At 51.1% G+C, this 17,743-nt stretch overlaps 7 protein-coding genes across 7 annotated transcripts; 4 read left to right on the top strand and 3 right to left on the bottom strand.

Annotated features, from left to right (window-relative positions):
* Positions 1–914: 914 nt before the first annotated feature.
* On the top strand, positions 915–3,094 carry LKH1 (serine threonine protein kinase CMGC group; the record flags this gene model as incomplete). Its single annotated transcript, XM_064870737.1, has 4 exons — positions 915–1,812; positions 1,865–2,212; positions 2,261–2,811; positions 2,861–3,094. The coding sequence occupies 4 exons, from the start codon at positions 915–917 to the stop codon at positions 3,092–3,094; spliced, it is 2,031 nt and encodes a 676-aa protein (XP_064733190.1).
* A 487-nt stretch (positions 3,095–3,581) lies between these two features.
* On the bottom strand, positions 3,582–4,133 carry PMZ80_002303 (uncharacterized protein; the record flags this gene model as incomplete). The annotated part of the gene is made up of 1 exon (XM_064870736.1): positions 3,582–4,133. The coding sequence occupies one exon, from the start codon at positions 4,131–4,133 to the stop codon at positions 3,582–3,584; it is 552 nt and encodes a 183-aa protein (XP_064733189.1).
* Positions 4,134–4,652: 519 nt separating this feature from the next.
* On the bottom strand, positions 4,653–5,651 carry PMZ80_002302 (uncharacterized protein; the record flags this gene model as incomplete). The annotated part of the gene is made up of 1 exon (XM_064870735.1): positions 4,653–5,651. One exon carries the CDS (start codon positions 5,649–5,651, stop codon positions 4,653–4,655), a length of 999 nt encoding a protein of 332 aa, XP_064733188.1.
* A 1,343-nt stretch (positions 5,652–6,994) lies between these two features.
* Positions 6,995–10,262, top strand: PMZ80_002301 (uncharacterized protein; the record flags this gene model as incomplete). Its single annotated transcript, XM_064870734.1, has 2 exons — positions 6,995–8,934; positions 8,993–10,262. 2 exons carry the CDS (start codon positions 6,995–6,997, stop codon positions 10,260–10,262), a joined length of 3,210 nt encoding a protein of 1,069 aa, XP_064733187.1.
* A 1,246-nt stretch (positions 10,263–11,508) lies between these two features.
* Positions 11,509–13,290, bottom strand: CDH1 (substrate-specific activator of APC-dependent proteolysis; the record flags this gene model as incomplete). The annotated part of the gene is made up of 1 exon (XM_064870733.1): positions 11,509–13,290. The coding sequence occupies one exon, from the start codon at positions 13,288–13,290 to the stop codon at positions 11,509–11,511; it is 1,782 nt and encodes a 593-aa protein (XP_064733186.1).
* A 1,104-nt stretch (positions 13,291–14,394) lies between these two features.
* Positions 14,395–16,016, top strand: PMZ80_002299 (uncharacterized protein; the record flags this gene model as incomplete). Its single annotated transcript, XM_064870732.1, has 3 exons — positions 14,395–14,523; positions 14,575–14,905; positions 14,956–16,016. The coding sequence occupies 3 exons, from the start codon at positions 14,395–14,397 to the stop codon at positions 16,014–16,016; spliced, it is 1,521 nt and encodes a 506-aa protein (XP_064733185.1).
* Positions 16,017–16,247: 231 nt separating this feature from the next.
* Positions 16,248–17,259, top strand: PHO13 (p-nitrophenyl phosphatase; the record flags this gene model as incomplete). The annotated part of the gene is made up of 2 exons (XM_064870731.1): positions 16,248–16,313; positions 16,384–17,259. The coding sequence occupies 2 exons, from the start codon at positions 16,248–16,250 to the stop codon at positions 17,257–17,259; spliced, it is 942 nt and encodes a 313-aa protein (XP_064733184.1).
* Positions 17,260–17,743: the final 484 nt, after the last annotated feature.

Below are 17,743 nucleotides of genomic sequence, written 5' to 3'. Positions count from 1 at the left end.
TGATTTTCGACGGAGCGAACTGCAGGGCATATCATGGCCCAGACGGGGTGGCGCCCTAGAAAACGGGCACTCCAGCCAAGGATCCTCTGGTCGCAACAAAGCGGACAAATGAACCTTTTGACCGTCAGGCCTGCACTGGCAGTCCACATTATGTAGCCATGGTTGTTTCAAGTCTCTGATTCTGCAGAAGGAATTCATGCCTTTTACTTGTAGTGCTAATGGGTGAACACTCGATGTTCGAATAATTCGTATAGTTGGAGATATTACTCTACAGTAGCTCGTAGCCGCCATGTGCTGCACAGTGACGAGCACTTCATCGTGGGAGTGTTTCTTCTCGGCTTTACGAATTGTGGAGGCGGTTGCGATAGTCGGGCGTGATCCAGCGAATTGCAGGCTCATGCGGGCTAAACTCTGGCGTAGTTTGGCTTAGTGTGTCTGGCTGCATCACTGACTGCAGGTGCGCGAGTTTGAAGAGACCACCACCCGACTTCATCACTGCCGTCAACATCATCGACCGCCTCCTCCACGCCCTTCTAATACCGAGAATAGATTTGTCCCCACTCTCAAACGACAGTACAGCACAGAGGTCAGAGTTGTACTTGGAAATCTGTGTTGGAACAGCGATGAATGCGCATGTAGCGTGCTGAGGCTTGTCCTCGACAGTGTGCAGAATCTTGCACTTTGCACGGCACATTCTGTCATTTTCAGTCACTCAAGACCGGACAATACGAACCTCGATTGAACGGCCTTTCCTTTCCCAGAAGCGAGTGTCAACAAATATAACAGTGCAGCTCAGTTGGAAGTCGATTAGGACGTGGAAGGCACGTCAGTCGGACATCGAAAAATACTCGAAACGACTAGTCTCCAGCCTCGACTTGCAATTCGGTTCAGTCTGCCACCAACTATGAGCAAAGATGTCAACTCCTTCAGTAGCTACCACAATGCTGCCAGTCCATCATAACCCATATGCATACCCTCATCAGAGCACATATGCACCAGCTTCATCTCGCACATACCCCACCAATAACACTCTGCCTGCGCCGCCGCGGTTAACCACCTCGTATCAGTCCATACCTCAGCATACCCAATACCAGCAGCCCCAGCCGTCACCAGCAACTATCAAGCAACCCTCATACGCTCCATCCATGGCATCAACTCAGGCCAGCGGGCCCGGCCGAGAAAACAAGCACGGCCCTAACTGGGTTGAATTCTACAAAAATGGTCCACCCAAAGAGATCATCATAATAGACGACGATTCTCCTCCTCCCCAGGCCTCCGCCTCGAACGCTCCACGTCAGGATGCATCCTCGAATGCTGGGAAGAAACGAAAGATTGATCAAGGTTATGAGGTGGAATATGCCGATAGTCCCGTCTATTCCACACGTCACGGTCAATACGGCAACTCGTCCTCATCTGCCTCCGTACATTCTGGTGGGCGCACCAACTCGCTACAGACCATTACCGCCCCAACTTCGCTCGAGTCCTATGGCAGCAATCCCGCAAGCAATTCCTATGAGGATGTGCGGATAGGCCAAAAGAGGAAGAGAGTAATACCGGAGAAGAACACGAGGTCACAAGCAAAGCGAAAGCAACAAGAGGCAGTACCCGATCCCTTCTTAGATTATATCCCACCAACAAAACCAACCAAAAAGGCACCCGAGGTCATTGTGCCCGTCATCCGAGACGTGAGTCCCCCACTCTTAGGCCCTGCTCAAACCCTTACCGAATTACAGAACATACACAAGCACCAGAAAGTTGACGACGACGATGGTCACTATGTCATAGAAGAAGGAATGCCTTTGACCGAACGATGTAAGTGCTCTGCTTCCCTTGTTTTGTGTGCCAAATTGCTGACCTCCTCTAGACGATATCGTCAAAATGCTCGGTCAAGGAACCTTTGGAAAGGTTGTCGAAGCATATGACAAGAGAAGGAAGACAAGATGTGCTGTCAAGATCATACGTTCTGTGCAGAAATATCGCGACGCCTCTCGAATTGAGCTTCGAGTACTTTCTACTCTTTCCATGAACGACAAGGACAACCGCAACAAATGCATACATCTTCGCGACTGTTTCGACTTCCGGAACCACATATGTATAGTCACCGACCTGCTGGGCCAAAGTGTTTTCGACTTTCTGAAGGGGAATGGCTTCGTACCGTTTCCGAGTAGTCAGATCCAGAACTTTGCCCGGCAGTTGTTCACCAGCGTGGCTTGTGAGTGATCTACCTATCGTTGACATAGCTTTTGCTGACCATCATCAGTTCTCCACGATCTCAACCTCATTCATACCGACTTAAAACCCGAGAACATTCTTCTCGTCCAAAATCACTACCAGACATTCACATACAACCGAAACATACCCTCATCATCGCAGACGACTCAAAGATCTGCCAGGCAAAGAAGGGTACTTCTGGATAGCGAGATCCGGCTGATAGACTTTGGTTCGGCAACATTTGACGACGAGTATCACTCTTCCGTGGTGTCAACACGGCACTACCGCGCTCCCGAGATCATCTTGCAGCTCGGCTGGAGCTATCCCTGCGACATTTGGAGTATAGGGTGCATCATCGTCGAGTTCTTCACGGGCGACGCTCTCTTCCAGACGCACGATAATCTCGAGCATCTCGCCATGATGGAAGCAGTGTGCAACGGCAAGATCGATCCAAAGATCATCCGCCAGGTCCAGGCAAACCACAAGAGTAACAGCTCAAACACCGCAGCCAAGTTCTTCTCCAAGAGCAAGCTGGACTATCCCAACAGCGAAACATCAAAGGCTTCACGTAAATACGTGAAAGCCATGAAACACCTTAGCGTGAGTATCGTGTTGTCTTTCTTGTCAGCTGAAGCTAACCCATTACAAGGACTTCATTCCTGCCAACACAGCATTCAACAAGCAGCTCCTTGACCTGCTACGAAAGATCTTCGTCTACGATCCGAAAGCACGCATATCGGCCAAACAAGCGCTGAAACACCCGTGGTTCCGTGAGTCTCTCATCGACGACGGAACCGAAGCAATTCGCATCCGAGACGAACGAGCAGCTCAGACAGCTGCGCAACTAATGGCTGGACCCGAGCCCAAACGAGCAAGAGTATGACCTTAGCCAGGGACACGAGTGTCCCCTATCGGGCGGTGGCGGCATGGAGCATTCTTGGCGATCGGGTGCTGGCTAGTATCCCGGTCAGGGAAATGTTTGAGTACGATTCATGGATGATACCCGGCACCACTCCTCCAATGATAATGTGCGTGATACGAAAAGCACAAAATAGATATGGGATTATCTACTTATTCATGACTTATTCATGAGCACGATGCGCGTGGCGTTGGCTTAGGTAGGGAAAGCCCGATATGCTTACCTGGGGCAAGGCAAGGCATGTAGATGCGGTGCAGGTGTACAGATATGTGGGGTACTCACTCGCTACGCGGCCTCTGAGCCTTTCACTTCACGCTAAGGTTGGCTTGCTTGAATAGCATGGCATTGCGTGAGACATGAGCATGAGTATATTCATGAGTATTCAACAATTATTTACTTCTTCAACGCCCTTGTTCCGAGGACACTGTCGTTCTGATCAAATGCCTTGTTTCTAGCTTGGTTTTGCTGCTTCTGCTTCCTTCAATTCCTCCTTCGTCGGCTGACCTTGAGCAGTGTCATTCTCTGCGACGTGGGAGCCTTCCCCAGCAGCGTCGCCTTTGTCGTCCTCAGTCTTCGTGGCCGAATCATTCGGGGCAACGTCACCGGCTGCAACAATTTCGTCGGTGGCTGCTGGGGTGTCCCTGCGTGAATCGACTATATCCATCGCACCACCAACATCAACATCTTTGGATGCGTCTGGGACTGTGGGTGCCTCCGGCTCAGTATTTCCCGCTTTAGGTACGGCTGCAGCTGCATCGTCTTTCGCCGTGGGTGTCACGGTTTGAGCGTTGTTGTCCGCGATTACAGTGGCTGGAGCCCCTTCAACCACGTTGGTTGATGGGGCGGATACTGATGCTGATGCTAGCGCCGCTTTCTTAAGCCTCACCCTCTCCAACCGGATCTTCTCGATCCTGGCGGCGGAATCAGGGAGGAGGAAGAGCGCGAGGGCGTATGTTGCGCTGTGGGATTGGGTTTTTGTGTTGACGTTGTGGAAGAGGGGCATTGTCGTTAATTATGGGTTGTGTGTGGTGGTTACGGTGAGGACTGGAGTTTGGGGAGGGGGTTGGGGGATATATACATATATTTGCTAAGGTGTGCGTCTGCGCCAGTACAGGGTGAGTCGGTGTGCTGTTGGTTGTGCTGCGTTGGGCAGAGCTGTCAGTCATGGTACGGGCTGTTTGCGAGTCACGGGGAGCGCTGAGTGATTGTTTCTGAGTCTACATCTTAGGCTGCTGTGGTCGACTCAGGCAGCGGTGTTCACGGTGGCGATGTTGCGAGGTACCCGCGCGCAGCTAAGTCGTGGCTATTAAGGTGAGTGAGCATCTGGGCGCCATATCGAGTTGACTGGTGACTAGATGCTTGCCAGGATGCCAGTCTTTCGTGAAGGACCATGCCTGGCGACGTATTGATACCAGAATCGAGCTCAATTTGCAAAATTCTTACATCTCCTCGAAGCGGTCCTCTTTCCCCCTGGCATGCTCATGGCGTCGTTATCAGGAAAAATGGAAGAGCGTGGGATGTTTTATTTAGCAAGCGACGCCTCAACATCCCTTCCAAACCCCTCACAATCCACCGCGAACCCCATCATCCTCGCGATATTATACTCAACAGAGCTCTGCGCGCCGTCGGGGCTCGTAGTCGCGCACCCATCCCTCAGCATGATACAGTCATACCCGTGAGCAAATGCATCGGTCATGGTACCATTGACACATTGATCCGTGTTTACGCCAGCAAATATCAATGTCTTGATGCCGTGATCCCGGAACCACACACCGGCTGATGACGCTGGTAAGTATAAGCCTGTGATGCGATTCTTGTGGAGCCAGACATCGGGGTTGGCGGTGCGAAGGGATGCCTCGTAGGACTCTTGAAGCGGCGGGGAGAGATCTGTGTTCCACTGGTCGCGCATTAGCATTCGACCTGCTGGGATCTTACGACCGTCGGACAATGTGACGTCTCCGAGCGGTTGTCCTAGGCCTTTATATGTGCGGGAGTCTTTGCCCAGGTTCTCCTCGCAGAGAACACTGGCACTCGATGAAGAAGGCGGCTTCTGTCCAGCTCCAGGTCCAGCTCCAGCAGGAGATGAATAGACATCGTTAAACTCGTCGGCAGGCATCGTGCTGAATCCAAAAGCTCTGAATACAGCGGGTGGAAAACTCTCCAGATCTTCATCGGACAAACCCCAATTCAGCCACGCGATCTTTATGCCTGTCTTGCGCGCTGCTGGGATCGCGTGCTTAAGTAGTTGTTCTTGTGCCTTGAGCCCTTTGGAGTCTGGGGGCCGACCAAGCGCTGTGGAGAGGAAGAAGTTCTGCATGTCGATTATCACGAGAGCGGATTTGGCGGGGTCGATGGTGACGGGGGATGTGGTTGTTTGTAAGGTGATGGCGCCCGCGGTGGGCGCTGCTGTGGGTGGAGAAGGTCGAGTTAGGTCGAAGCCGGTTTGGCTGTCGTAGAGCCAGAAGTCTTCGTTTACGTTGCCTATGATGGCTTTTTGGTGGGTCTTGGTATCGTGTTCCATGTTTCCAAGAGTGGTTTCGAGCAACGCTAAGTCCAGCAAGTATTGTATAAAGGGCAGAATACAGAGTTCTGGTTTCGACGGCTTGCGAGATAATCGATCCAGCACTCATCCTCGCTACATGCCTTATCGTACGGCTTGTGAGCTCTTCTCCGAATCGAGGCGAGAAACTGGAGATGTGCGCCAGTTCAGATGCGCCACCTACCGTGCATCACAAAACGGCATGCTTTCGATCCCAAATTTATCTTCACGGTGCAGCCAACGCGAAGGTTCCTCGGATACCACATGGTTCTATGACACTTTAGTAGGTGTATCACGGCTGCGGAACACCAGCGATGGAAGAATCGTCAGGTAAGGTAGAAATTAGAATGTATTCTGGTACTCGTGCTCTTGCCGAATGTCAGACCCATTAGGACGCTGCCGACTTGAATGCAGCGCTGACACAACCAACAACGTTGGTTGCGCCCAACGTTGTGCAACATAAGGTGGATACGCCAAGCTCGACTAATAAGGTATAGCTTTACTTATCGATTGGAGAACTATAGGGGTTATAGAGGTTGATCTTCGTATTACTTACTATGCTGGACCTGTCTATACACTTGGCATTGTTGCGCAACGTTGACAACGCTACGATCTCACGTTCGTTGCGTTGTGTTGCGTTGTTGGTTGTAGCAGTGCTGCTTGAATGTGGAAAGGGAAGTAACAGCTAATTGGATTCCTGAACATCTTGTACGACCAGGTACCCTGGTACCTCTTGTGATCAGCCGCGGCTCCATCAGTCCACCAAGACCAGCTCCGCGCTGACAATGGGTAGAATCATGCAGGAACCACGCGGCTGGTGGCATGCTACCACGATGTCCACTAAGTTGTCCTACATCGACGGGAAGCTTCTCCCTGAAGCGGATATCTGGAAAGCGGTTGACCGTCAACAGTTCGGCCCTCGATGGGCTTGCAAACAATGCCGCAGGGAAACTGCGGCCGGCCATCAAACGATAACGATCCGAGGGTGGTACGCTACAATGAGTATGACCTCTCATCTCGTATACTTCCAAGCGTCAAAATGGTTGTGTTCGAGTATCACAGTCCACTTTCCAACGTGGCCATTGAGGTTAACTTAGATGAAGCTCTAGCAGTGGCACCTACTAGACCAATTTCGTCTTCTAGTTCAAATTCTTGCTTTCTCCCCTAAAGTCATTCGGCAAAGGTACTAGTAGTGCTCTACGTATATGATCGAAGACCAATGCCCGCTTCAACTCCCGGGACCAAACTTGGCTTTTACAGATCGAACTCAGATGCTTCGTTCCATAATGAGCTTAACGCCACTGACTTGCCCATAGACGCCGGCCATGAACTCGGGCCTAGTCGACAAGAACACTTCATCTCAGGATGCAAGGACAACTGACAAGGCCTTGAACAGATTACAGCGCATGTGGTCATCTTTGTCTCTTGGAAAGAAGCGCGACCAACCGACTGCCCAGCAACGGGTCAATGGTCAGTTGCTTGACCCTCGCTGGGTGAGAGGAGGCGATGCACACGGGCGAAGCCAGGCTACAGCTTATGGTGCTGCGAAGCAGTTTCCGAATCCTACATCACGTGGCACAGCCGCAGGCATATCCTCCTCCGCGTTGCGACGACCGATGACTACCGCGGCAGCTTCTAAGGGGCCTGATGGCCACAGGCAAGCAGATTGTACTAACGATCCTCGCCGCAAGGCCCCAGACCCATATCAAGCTGGCACCGCCAGAGGCACGGCGAACCAAGCGACCAAGAATAGTATACCAGTGCCGAAAAACTCCCCAACGATCGACACGAGATCAGATCGCAGCAACCGCCCGGGGCAAGAAGGAGGACCTGCTCTGCCCGGCGAAGTTGGTACAAATGCAAACAGCCATCTAAAGCAGCAAAAGCTATCTGGCCTCCCACCAAAGCCAGGACCTAGCTGGACAGTCAACACGCCTGTCCAAGGACGAGCTATGGCGAGAGATCGGCCAGTTCCTGCTTCTAGCGTGCCCCTGTGCAGCAAAGCAGAAGGAGGTACCAGACAGCAATCCATGCATACCATGCCTATCTCAAAACCCACAACCAACCAGCACAATATTACAGCAGACTCTTCGAGAACCCCTTTGCAAGTGAGACCTGGTCAACCCACCGACAACACCCTGAGATGTGGTGCTCCACCAAGTCTTGTCCCTGAATACCAAAACAACGAGACACATCCGCCCGGCCTGCGCCCACCAACATCAGACGCGCGAGCTCCTACGCCGATCCCGTATGGGACATCTAGCGCCGGGGTTGCTAGACCAGCTTCAAGCCAATCTAGGGCTCTGGCTTCTACAGCTCGCCCATCGATCGTTGAGCCACAAGCTTCAAGGACGAATCTTCGACCCAACGCCGCGAGACCGCCTATGGCATCTAATCAGCTCCCAAAGCTTCCAGCTGCTACCAAGACTGCTCCTCCCCAGGCACAACCTAACAGCACCATCAAATCATACTATCATCCCAAGAAAGCAGCGAAGCAAGCCAAAACGCCTGCTCGAAGCCAGGTGTCCAGGCCAACTAACGCGCTGTCAGCACAGCCAAACCTACCACGCAAGCCTCCAACGTCCCGACAGAAGTTGCAGGACCCTCTAGTGTCGGGGACCGACTTTGCACCAAACAATGTTGTAGCACCGGTGCTTGTCCTCCGCCCACAAATGAGCTTAGCGTCTCCCAACTCCAATCCTGTCAGGCGCGAAATCGCGCCAACGAAAGATGTAAACTGGTCAACACCACCAGCCACTCTCAACGGGTCATTGCGCAATGCAAAGCCCATCTCTAGTACGAAGAAGCCGAACAACGCCCCCAAGGCTGCCTCGGCGCCGAAAAAAGCCAGGAACCTCAACAACCTCAGACAAACAGCCGTCCCTGAGAGGCCTTCGATTGCGAAGAATGGCAATATTCCTGCCAGAAAGACGCTTGATTCCACGATGGCTAAGGTTGCTACGCCCCAACCAACAGCTTTGCTACCAGACAAGCGATCCAATGCTTCACCTACCCGTTCACCAAGCAACGTCCCCAACAACAGGCAGAACCAGAAGCGTATACCTGCTCAGACTCACCAAAACAAAGCAGGACCACCTGAGACAAGGAAAGAACAGATCCAACTACGTAGACAAACTCTCCAACGACCTCACCAGGAAATCACGGGAAATGTTGCCGACAGGAAGGACGACTCTGTTAAACATACTTCGGCGCCGAAGATCACGAGGCCCGAAACAGCAGTGAAGGATGGAGGACTCGGCGCTGCGTGAGTACAGCCTGACCCTTATCTTAGCCCAGATCTTTTATGCTAACATGCTTGCTAGAGCAAAGAAGTTTCTTGGGCGCTTCAAGGACAACCAGGACATCGACCGGGACGTACCACATGCCACGCACAGAGAAACTTTCGAAGCCGAGTGGGGCACACCTTCAGAGGATCAGACTGCCAATGAGAATTATAACGGTCGGCAGGCGGAAGTGAACGGCCATGCCCAGGCACCTGAACACAACGAAACGTCCGATGCTCAGGAGCAGTATGGTACTTCAGACGATGACGACGAGCATGTATACGCAGCTCACGCTCAAAAAGAAGCTGAACAAGCAAGCCATCACTACTATCACACCAACGGACATATGGAAGCCAATGACAATGGACAAGCACAACAACAAGGACATGACCTCGAAGCAGAGCAGAGATACTGGCAGCGGCACAACCATTATGTGATCGAACAAGGACACTCCCAACAAGAACGGGCAACTCGGTGGGAAGCTGAAGCAAATTCTCACCACCAAAGCCAGGCCAACAACCACTTCGGATACGGAGACCAAACCTACATAGAGCCCGAGCAAGGAAGTCATGGACCTGAATGGCAAAGCCAGTATCAGCAGGAACACAGCTACCACAACGACGCTGAAGGTAGACATTACACCGAAGGACTCCAAGAGAATTATTATACACATGATGGACAGGTGCCACTCGGGTACGGATATAACTACGAGGAACAGAGAGAGGACGCCGTGGAGAACGAGTATGAGGTCCAGCCGCATGCTGAGTATTGGAATTACACGTTCCAGAATCAAAATGTTACAGAAGAAGAAGCTGGTTCTGAAGCTGGAATTGAAGACTTAGAGGATGATAAAGGGCAGTACCAAGTCGAGGCTGGTGAAGAAAGTCCTTTGGCGTATGATCAGGATAGCGAAGATGAAGCTGAGGAAGAAAGCGATGTAGAAGAAGAGGAAGAAAGCGACGAAGAATTGGAAGAGGAAGGCGAACTAGAAGAGGAAGGCGAACTAGAAGAGGAAGGCGAACTAGAAGAGGAAGGCGAACTAGAAGAGGAAGGCGAACTAGAAGAGGAAGGCGAACTAGAAGAGGAAGGCGAACTAGAAGAGGAAGGCGAACTAGAAGAGGAAGGCGAACTAGAAGAGGAAGGCGAACTAGAAGAGGAAGGCGAACTAGAAGAGGAAGGCGAACTAGAAGAGGAAGGCGAACTAGAAGAGGAAGGCGAACTAGAAGAGGAAGGCGAACTAGAAGAGGAAGAAGAATCAGAAGAGGATACTGAGGACGAGGACGAGGACGAGGAAGAAGAACTAGAATAGGAAATAAACGACCACGAAGAGGAAGAGGAAGAGTCCGAGAAGGAAGAGTACACCTACGAGCCCGATACCGACTTCGCCGATGAGTATCAGCCTGTATATGAATACGCTGACCCGGACTACGTCGAGAGTGAGTACTAATGCAGACGACTTATTCGCGGTTATCAAAATATCAGCATATTAGGTTATTTGCCTTCTCTTCACTCCATTGCTGTCGCGTTCCGTGCCACACCTCCAACTGCATAGCTTGATCTCCCACTAAACTGTTTGCCCATCTTCCACTCGGTCGTACCTCCTCCCCGTCTCTCGCTACCGTATCTACCTCCTTCCGACGCCTGCCAGCACTTCTCCGCACAACATTTGTGTCGCGACAGCCTCTTAACGGAACCTGCCTGCCTTGACATATACACCCTGGCATTATCTTCGTGTCATGTCAATCGTGCCTTGCGGTGCTACGATGGTGTCTGCCTACTTAACGTACTGAGCCAACGATGAGCGGACCGGCCGCTTCTAGTCTTGATGTACGAAACAAGAGGGTTTATTCATAAGCGATCAATCAACACTGATCACTCGACGCAACGTGCGATCACGACCTGAGAGAAAAGGTATATTCACGCGACAAGCTTTCACGGGGAAAACATAGAATGATCTTGCACAATTGCATTGCCCTATCAGCGATAGACGAGTACGAGAGACTGCCATGCTATGCATGCTTGCTATGCTACCCAATCCTTCCCACCCAAAAGCACATCATAGCCAACCCAACCCACCAACTCCATTCATGTTCATGATGCATCGCTCCTATCCCTTTGCATGATCCGCTGTGACAATTTCGCTTGCTGTACATAAGTAACTCCATTCATAGATGACATCGTAGGTAAGGTGATTCCAGCTCCGTGCTCCATAACAACGATTGATGTGGTGTAGTGATTGACCTGGCTGGGCTAGTGACTGAATATAGCGATCAATCGGTCAAATTTGCTTCAGCGACCGGATGTAGCGAATGTCGAACTGATTCTTCGTTGTGTTCAGCGATTGGATGTAGTGAGCGACCCGACTGAACGAAGGACGAATGATTCTTCCATGTCTTCAGTGACCGAATATAGTGATTGACTTGGCGAGCGAAGGTCGATTGATTCATCAACGCCCTCAGTGATCGTTTCGGCGACTTCGTGAATGAGGTTCGTGCTGTGGTCTCCTCTCGTTTGTGCATATCCTTCAGGTAATTCGCACTCTGGTCTTCACCTGATCACCGAATAGCACCCCAATCATTCAGCCTACTAGACCCAATTCTGGAGCCCCTCCTTCCACCATCACCTCCGTACCCAAGCCCCTGGTCAGCACCACTCTTCTTGCCAAATACTTTCCAGAATCTGAGCGTCTCGTCTCCTGCGCCCGTCACAATCTGGGTACCGTCCGGATTCATACTCAGGTACAGCACCCGATAAGTATGTCCAGTGAGACTGACCACCTGCTCCATCTTCGGATACTTCCACACCACGATCTGATTCTGGCTGTATCCATGCGTGCTGACTATCTCGTCCGAGTTCTTGCTCCACGCCAGATTACACACCTGGCTGCCTGTGTCGACTTCCTTGATCAGCGTACCTGTACTCGTGTTCCAGAACTTGATCGTTCGATCGGCTGTTCCACCGCCTGAAGCAAGGAGATGCTTTTGGTGCGGACTCCAAGTTATCGCTTTTACGGCAGCAACATGATTGCTGAATTTGTAAAGAGGAGTCTCGGATAGTTTGTCCCAGACGCACAGTTTGTTGTCATTACCACCACTCGCCAGCTGACCGTCTTCGGTGTTCCATCTCAAACCGCAGACTTCCTGCTTGTGACCCGCTAAGCGCCGCAAATACTGGTCGGGCGCCCTCACATCACGGTGGTAGATGAGTCTATCACGGGAGCCGGATGTGAGGATGTGGTCGTTCCATGCTAGGGCACCCACTCGTGCAGTGTGTCCTGTCATTGTTCGTAGTCTGCGCGAGCGCTCTGCGTCGTAGATCTGTACGAAGCCTTTGGCTGTTCCGACTGCGATGTGGCTGCCTCTTTGGATCCATTGTACGGATGTAACTTTGTCGTTGTCAGGCAATTTGCAGAGTTGTGTAACTTTTCCGCTCTGACTGTTCCACATGTAGACTGAAGATCCTAGACCGACGCCTAATATGTTCGCTGAGCCCCAATCTACAAGGTTGAGGTAGAAATCATCTTGTAACTCTGGCGCATCGAGCACTTTGAAAGGGACTTTTGATACTGGTCTCGGTTGTTTCCGAGGTGTTTGTAATATTGATTGAGAAGTGTAGTTTATGGGTGAGACGGAGTAAAGGTCGGATTGTGCGTTCAAATTTATTATGCCAGGATGTCTTCCTTTTGATGAGCTCGGTGTGGGATGTCCTGAGCCTATTTGTTTCTGAGGTGATCGATAGTTGAACATGTTCTTGTGGTGAGGCGTAGATGGCGTTAACGAAGCTGGAGGTAGATTCGAGGATTGTTGGCCCGGAGGAGTGGCTCTCCTGGTGTAGAAGTCTTCGGGTGTTCTTGATCTTAAGTCTTGTGGTACTGTGTCTCCCATTATCTCATTGCGTAATACTCTCGAATATGTCCGGTTCGCCTCCTCTGTCTTCTGGTAATGTAGTTCTTCATGCGCAATCTTCTTCCTCGACCTTGAAGGCGTTGCTGGTGAACCTTCATCGTACAGCAGACTGTAGCTGGCTTGCAGATCTTGGCCGTCACGGTTCGGAATGAATCTGTCGCCATATACTCGCTGCTTCTTCCTCTGTGGACTGTGGCCAGGCGTGCGCTCTCGCTGTCTGCCCGCGTTCTGGATCTCGCTCAACCTCCGGGTCAGAGCATCTTCCTCCATTTGCTCTGCCGACTGCTTCCGTAAACTCGAACCCGGTCCGTCGTGCTCCAGAAACCTTTTGCTCGTTATGGTGGGAGGTGTCCTCGACTCTGCGGGTGTTGGTAGTGAAGGTGTGTGAGGTCTCCTCGTGCTTTCAATATCGATCGAGCGATGATCCTCCATTGTGTTTACGAATCGGTGCTCGAGGCAACCGATCAAGCTTGTCGACTCCAATCGGTTTGTAGATCTGGTTCTTATATCATTTGTATGTGGCTGTCGCACGGTGTAGATTATCTTGTAGATTTATCGTGGTAATCGAGCGGGTTGCTATGGTATTGTGCTTAGTGAAGGCGTCGCAAGAATAACAAGCAATAATCGATAATCCGATAATTCGAGGGTTGCGCTGAATATTGGTGACAAGCAAACGAAAGGCGACGAGAATGTTCAATTGGTATTGGGTATCGTGCGAATAGCGATAACGTGTGTGTGTTGACTGTACAGCAAGCTATTGTTGATGTTGAATAGAAAGTCACTGGCAACTGAGCGCTGCATGAATTGATGGTGGAAAGCAGAGGGCTGGCACCGAGCATGACACAAACGGCAAGCGCGACATGGCTCCTGCGACGGCTGCAAGCAGATCATTAAGTGGAGTCCTCGGGCATTTCGAGCTACTTCCTCCCCTCAGACTTTCTACGCATCCGGCATCATTTCTGCTCATGATGAGTTGATCTAATTCATTCATCTATGTGACAGCAGCCCTTGCTTGAAGATTCGGCTTTGATGCTGCAAAACTTCCCTTGACATAAGAAGATGCTTCCTGATCTCATATAGCACCACGAGCAAAAAGAGGAGCATGCATGCTTGTTTTCATAACAACTACATGACACGACCTCATATTGACCGTGCCGATTAGATACGGGCGCGTTTGTATACAAGCAATGCACGTGTAGGTGACTTTTCAGGCGTAGCTTTGTTGATGCTTGGATGTTTCTCTGGCCAGGAAGAGGCCAGATCTGGGTGGCTTGAGGACCCTGACTAGTTGCCGCCAGGTATTGATAGGCGCGCCTTGCATCTGAGGCATGGTGGCATGAAGCTTGGACCACAGTCGCGTTGCGGGTGTGGATGTGACCTTCGGATCTCGGTGCCTGGGGTCGAGGAACGAATGCTTGAATCACTCGAATGCTACGTACTGCATCTGCGGACACACCATATTTCTGAGCCGAATAGTGCTTGCTCAAATACATGCTGTTTGGCCTGATCTTCCGGCGCAGCTTCTCAACATCAAAGATGGCTCCAATCAACATTAAAACTGCTGCTAATGATTTCTTGTCCTTCGTCAATGCATCACCAACGCCTTTTCATGCAGTCAGGTCCGTGAAGGAGAGGCTGACCAGTGCTGGTTTCAAGGAGATCAAGGTACGAAGAATGCTGATCATCGAATCATAGGGCGCTGATGAACAATGACAGGAACGGGCATCATGGTCATCGACGTGCGTTCCGGGTGGAAAGTACTTTCTGACGAGAAATGGCTCGACAATTGTAGCCTTTGCAATCGGCAAGAAATGGCGACCAGGCAACCCCGTATCGATGATCGGAGCCCATACAGACTCTCCATGCTTGCGAATTAAGCCTGTGAGCAAGAAGCAAGGTGACGGGTTCTTGCAGGTCGGAGTTGAAACTTATGGCGGTGGTTTGTGGCATACCTGGTTTGACCGAGATCTCGGAATCGCAGGACGAGTCATGGTGCGAGACTCTGACGGGAACATCACCCAGAAGCTCATCCACATCGACAAGCCAAGTAAATATGCATTGTGACCGGACCAGAAGCATAGCTAACGACCGTCGCAGTTCTTCGTATACCTACCTTGGCCATCCATCTAGACCGACAGGAGAAATTCGAGTTCAACAAGGAGACACAGCTGTTTCCGATTGCAGGATTGGTTTCAGCAGAGCTAAAAAGGAAGGGAGGAGCAAAGAGTGAGGACGTTGCGGAAGATACCAACAAGGATTTTTCAGCCTTGAAGATCACGACACAACGACATCATGAGCACATTGTTGAACTTATTGCAGCAGATGCCGGTGCAGATCCTGACGACGTTGTTGATTTTGAGGTTGTGCTTTATGATACACAGAAGGCATGTCTAGGTGGCCTGATGGACGAGTTCATCTTCTCCGCAAGACTGGACAACCTGAACCAAACATATTGCGCGACAATGGGACTCATCGACTCGGTCAAGAGCAAGAATGCTCTTGACAACGAGTCATCGATCCGTTTGATCGCTTGCTTCGACCACGAAGAAATCGGTTCAACCACAGCTCAAGGGGCGGACTCGTCAATGCTGCCCGCTATAATTCGAAGACTCAGCGTTCTTCCAGCATCAGCATTTACAGAAGGTAGCGACTCGGAAGACTCGTACGATAAGACTAGCGATCCAGAACTCTCAACAGCATACGAGCAAACACTCTCATGCTCGTTCCTGTTGAGTGCTGACATGGCGCACTCAGTCAATCCTAACTACAGCTTCAAATATGAGTCGGACCACAAACCACAAATGAACAATGGCCCAGTCATCAAAGTCAATGCCAACGCACGATATGCCACGAATTCGCCGGGCATCGTCTTGCTGCAGGAAGTCGCACGTAAAGCACCCAAGAAGATCGAGACAGACGAGGCGGGAGTACCTCTTCAACTCTTCGTGGTCAGAAATGACTCAAGCTGCGGCAGCACCATCGGACCAATGTTGAGTGCAGCCCTCGGTGCCAGAACGCTTGACCTGGGCAACCCTCAACTTTCAATGCACAGCTGCCGAGAAACAGGTGGTACCGATGATGTTCACCACGCGATCCGTCTCTTCAGCAGCTTCTTCGAGAACTACTCCAGCCTGGAGAAGACCATACTGGTTGATTGACTGGATGATTGTGATGGTTTCAAAGCACGTCTTTGACGCGTGTAGCGCGTTCGAAACATGAATGTGGGGTGAAGGATCGGCGGTTCCTGCCGCTGACAGGCCGATCATGAAATGCTGTCATGCCTCAATATGCATGCTGCCGCAACAACAAAAACACAGCAAACAAGCAGTTCTTAGACCTTTACCGGTACAACTTTCATATTACCGTTCGAGAACAATTATCAGCCCACCATGTCTCAACCACAGTATCTCACAGGCCAGAGAGAGGCTCTTCAGGAATTTCTATCCAAATATGATGTACGAACATTTTAAGCTCTGCGTGCACCATGTTCTATCGCAGCCAGTCAACTCACATTATGCTCTCTAGATTTTCCTCTTCGACTGCGATGGCGTCCTCTGGTCCGGCGACCATCTCTTCGACGGCACAGTCGCAACCCTCGAATTCCTCCGCGCCTCCGGCAAGCGAGTCGTCTTCGTCACAAACAATTCCACGAAATCGAGAAAGGACTATTGCAAGAAACTAGAAGGCATGGGCATCCCAGCGACAGAAGAAGAAGTTTTCGGATCTAGCTACTCTGCTGCAATCTACATTTCCCGTATCCTACCTCAGCGTCATCCCGAGCTCAAATCAAAACCGAAGGTCTTCGTGATTGGAGAGAGTGGAATAGAGCAAGAGCTAGACAGTGAGAACGTGCCACATATCGGCGGTACAGATTCTAGTCTTCGTCGTCTGGGGATCAATCCAGAAGACTACACCAAGATCGCAGCTGGCGACCCTAGTGTCCTTGATCCCGAGGTCGGAGTCGTACTTACGGGGTTGGACTTCCACTTCAACTACATCAAGATGTGTCTTGCATACCACTACATCAAGCGCGGTGCGATCTTTCTAGCCACGAATATCGACAGCACACTTCCCTCTGCAGGCGCCTTGTTCGCAGGTGCAGGCACTATGGCAGCGCCGCTGACCATGATGTTAGGTGGGACAGAACCAGTAGCACTGGGCAAGCCGAGTCAAGCTATGATGGATGCTATTGAGGGGAAGTTCAAGTTTGACCGAAGCCGGACGTGTATGGTTGGTGATAGAGCGAATACAGATATCAAATTTGGGCTGGAGGGCAAGTTGGGTGGTACGTTGGGCGTGTTGACCGGTGTTGGCACGAAGGAAGAGTTCACGGAGGGTGATACACGGCCGCATTTCTATGTGGATAGGTTGAGTGATTTGCTTGCTGCGAAGGAGGCGTAGGGTATTGCAGAGGGTTCATGAGTATGATTGTACGAGTGATGAAGTATGAATTAGATGTCTTTTTGCGTTAAGCCGAGCTTCAAATTCGTGACAGATGACTGATGCCTCCTTGAACTACGTTGCGACCTCTGGGTCTCTATACCTAATCTCTAGTCTTAACGGTGTAGAAGCACCCGAGTAGGTATTTCGTAGCTGCCACACAGAGCGTGGGGAAGAGTTGGAGAGCCGAAGAGGACTCCAGGCCACTAGTAGATAGAGGCATGGCAACAACCCACTACCATCCCGAGAGCCGTACGGAATTGGCTCTTGTCTTTCGCTCCCTCAAGTACACAAGACACGGTGTGAAACGCGATCGATACCCGAGGTCAACAGAGATCGGAATGGGATGTGTTGCGAGCTCGGCGTCTGGTGGCCGCTACCAATATGAAATGGAGACTCCCAATAGCTGAGTGTGAACGCTACACCAAACTACTCTACGAGACTC

This window comes from Knufia obscura (assembly GCF_036327395.1).
Source record: "Knufia obscura strain CCFEE 5817 isolate CBS 148926 chromosome Unknown scaffold_2, whole genome shotgun sequence".
NCBI lineage: Eukaryota > Fungi > Ascomycota > Eurotiomycetes > Chaetothyriales > Trichomeriaceae > Knufia > Knufia obscura.
Note: the sequence above shows the minus strand (reverse complement) of the source record. Positions and strands in the feature narration are given on the sequence as shown.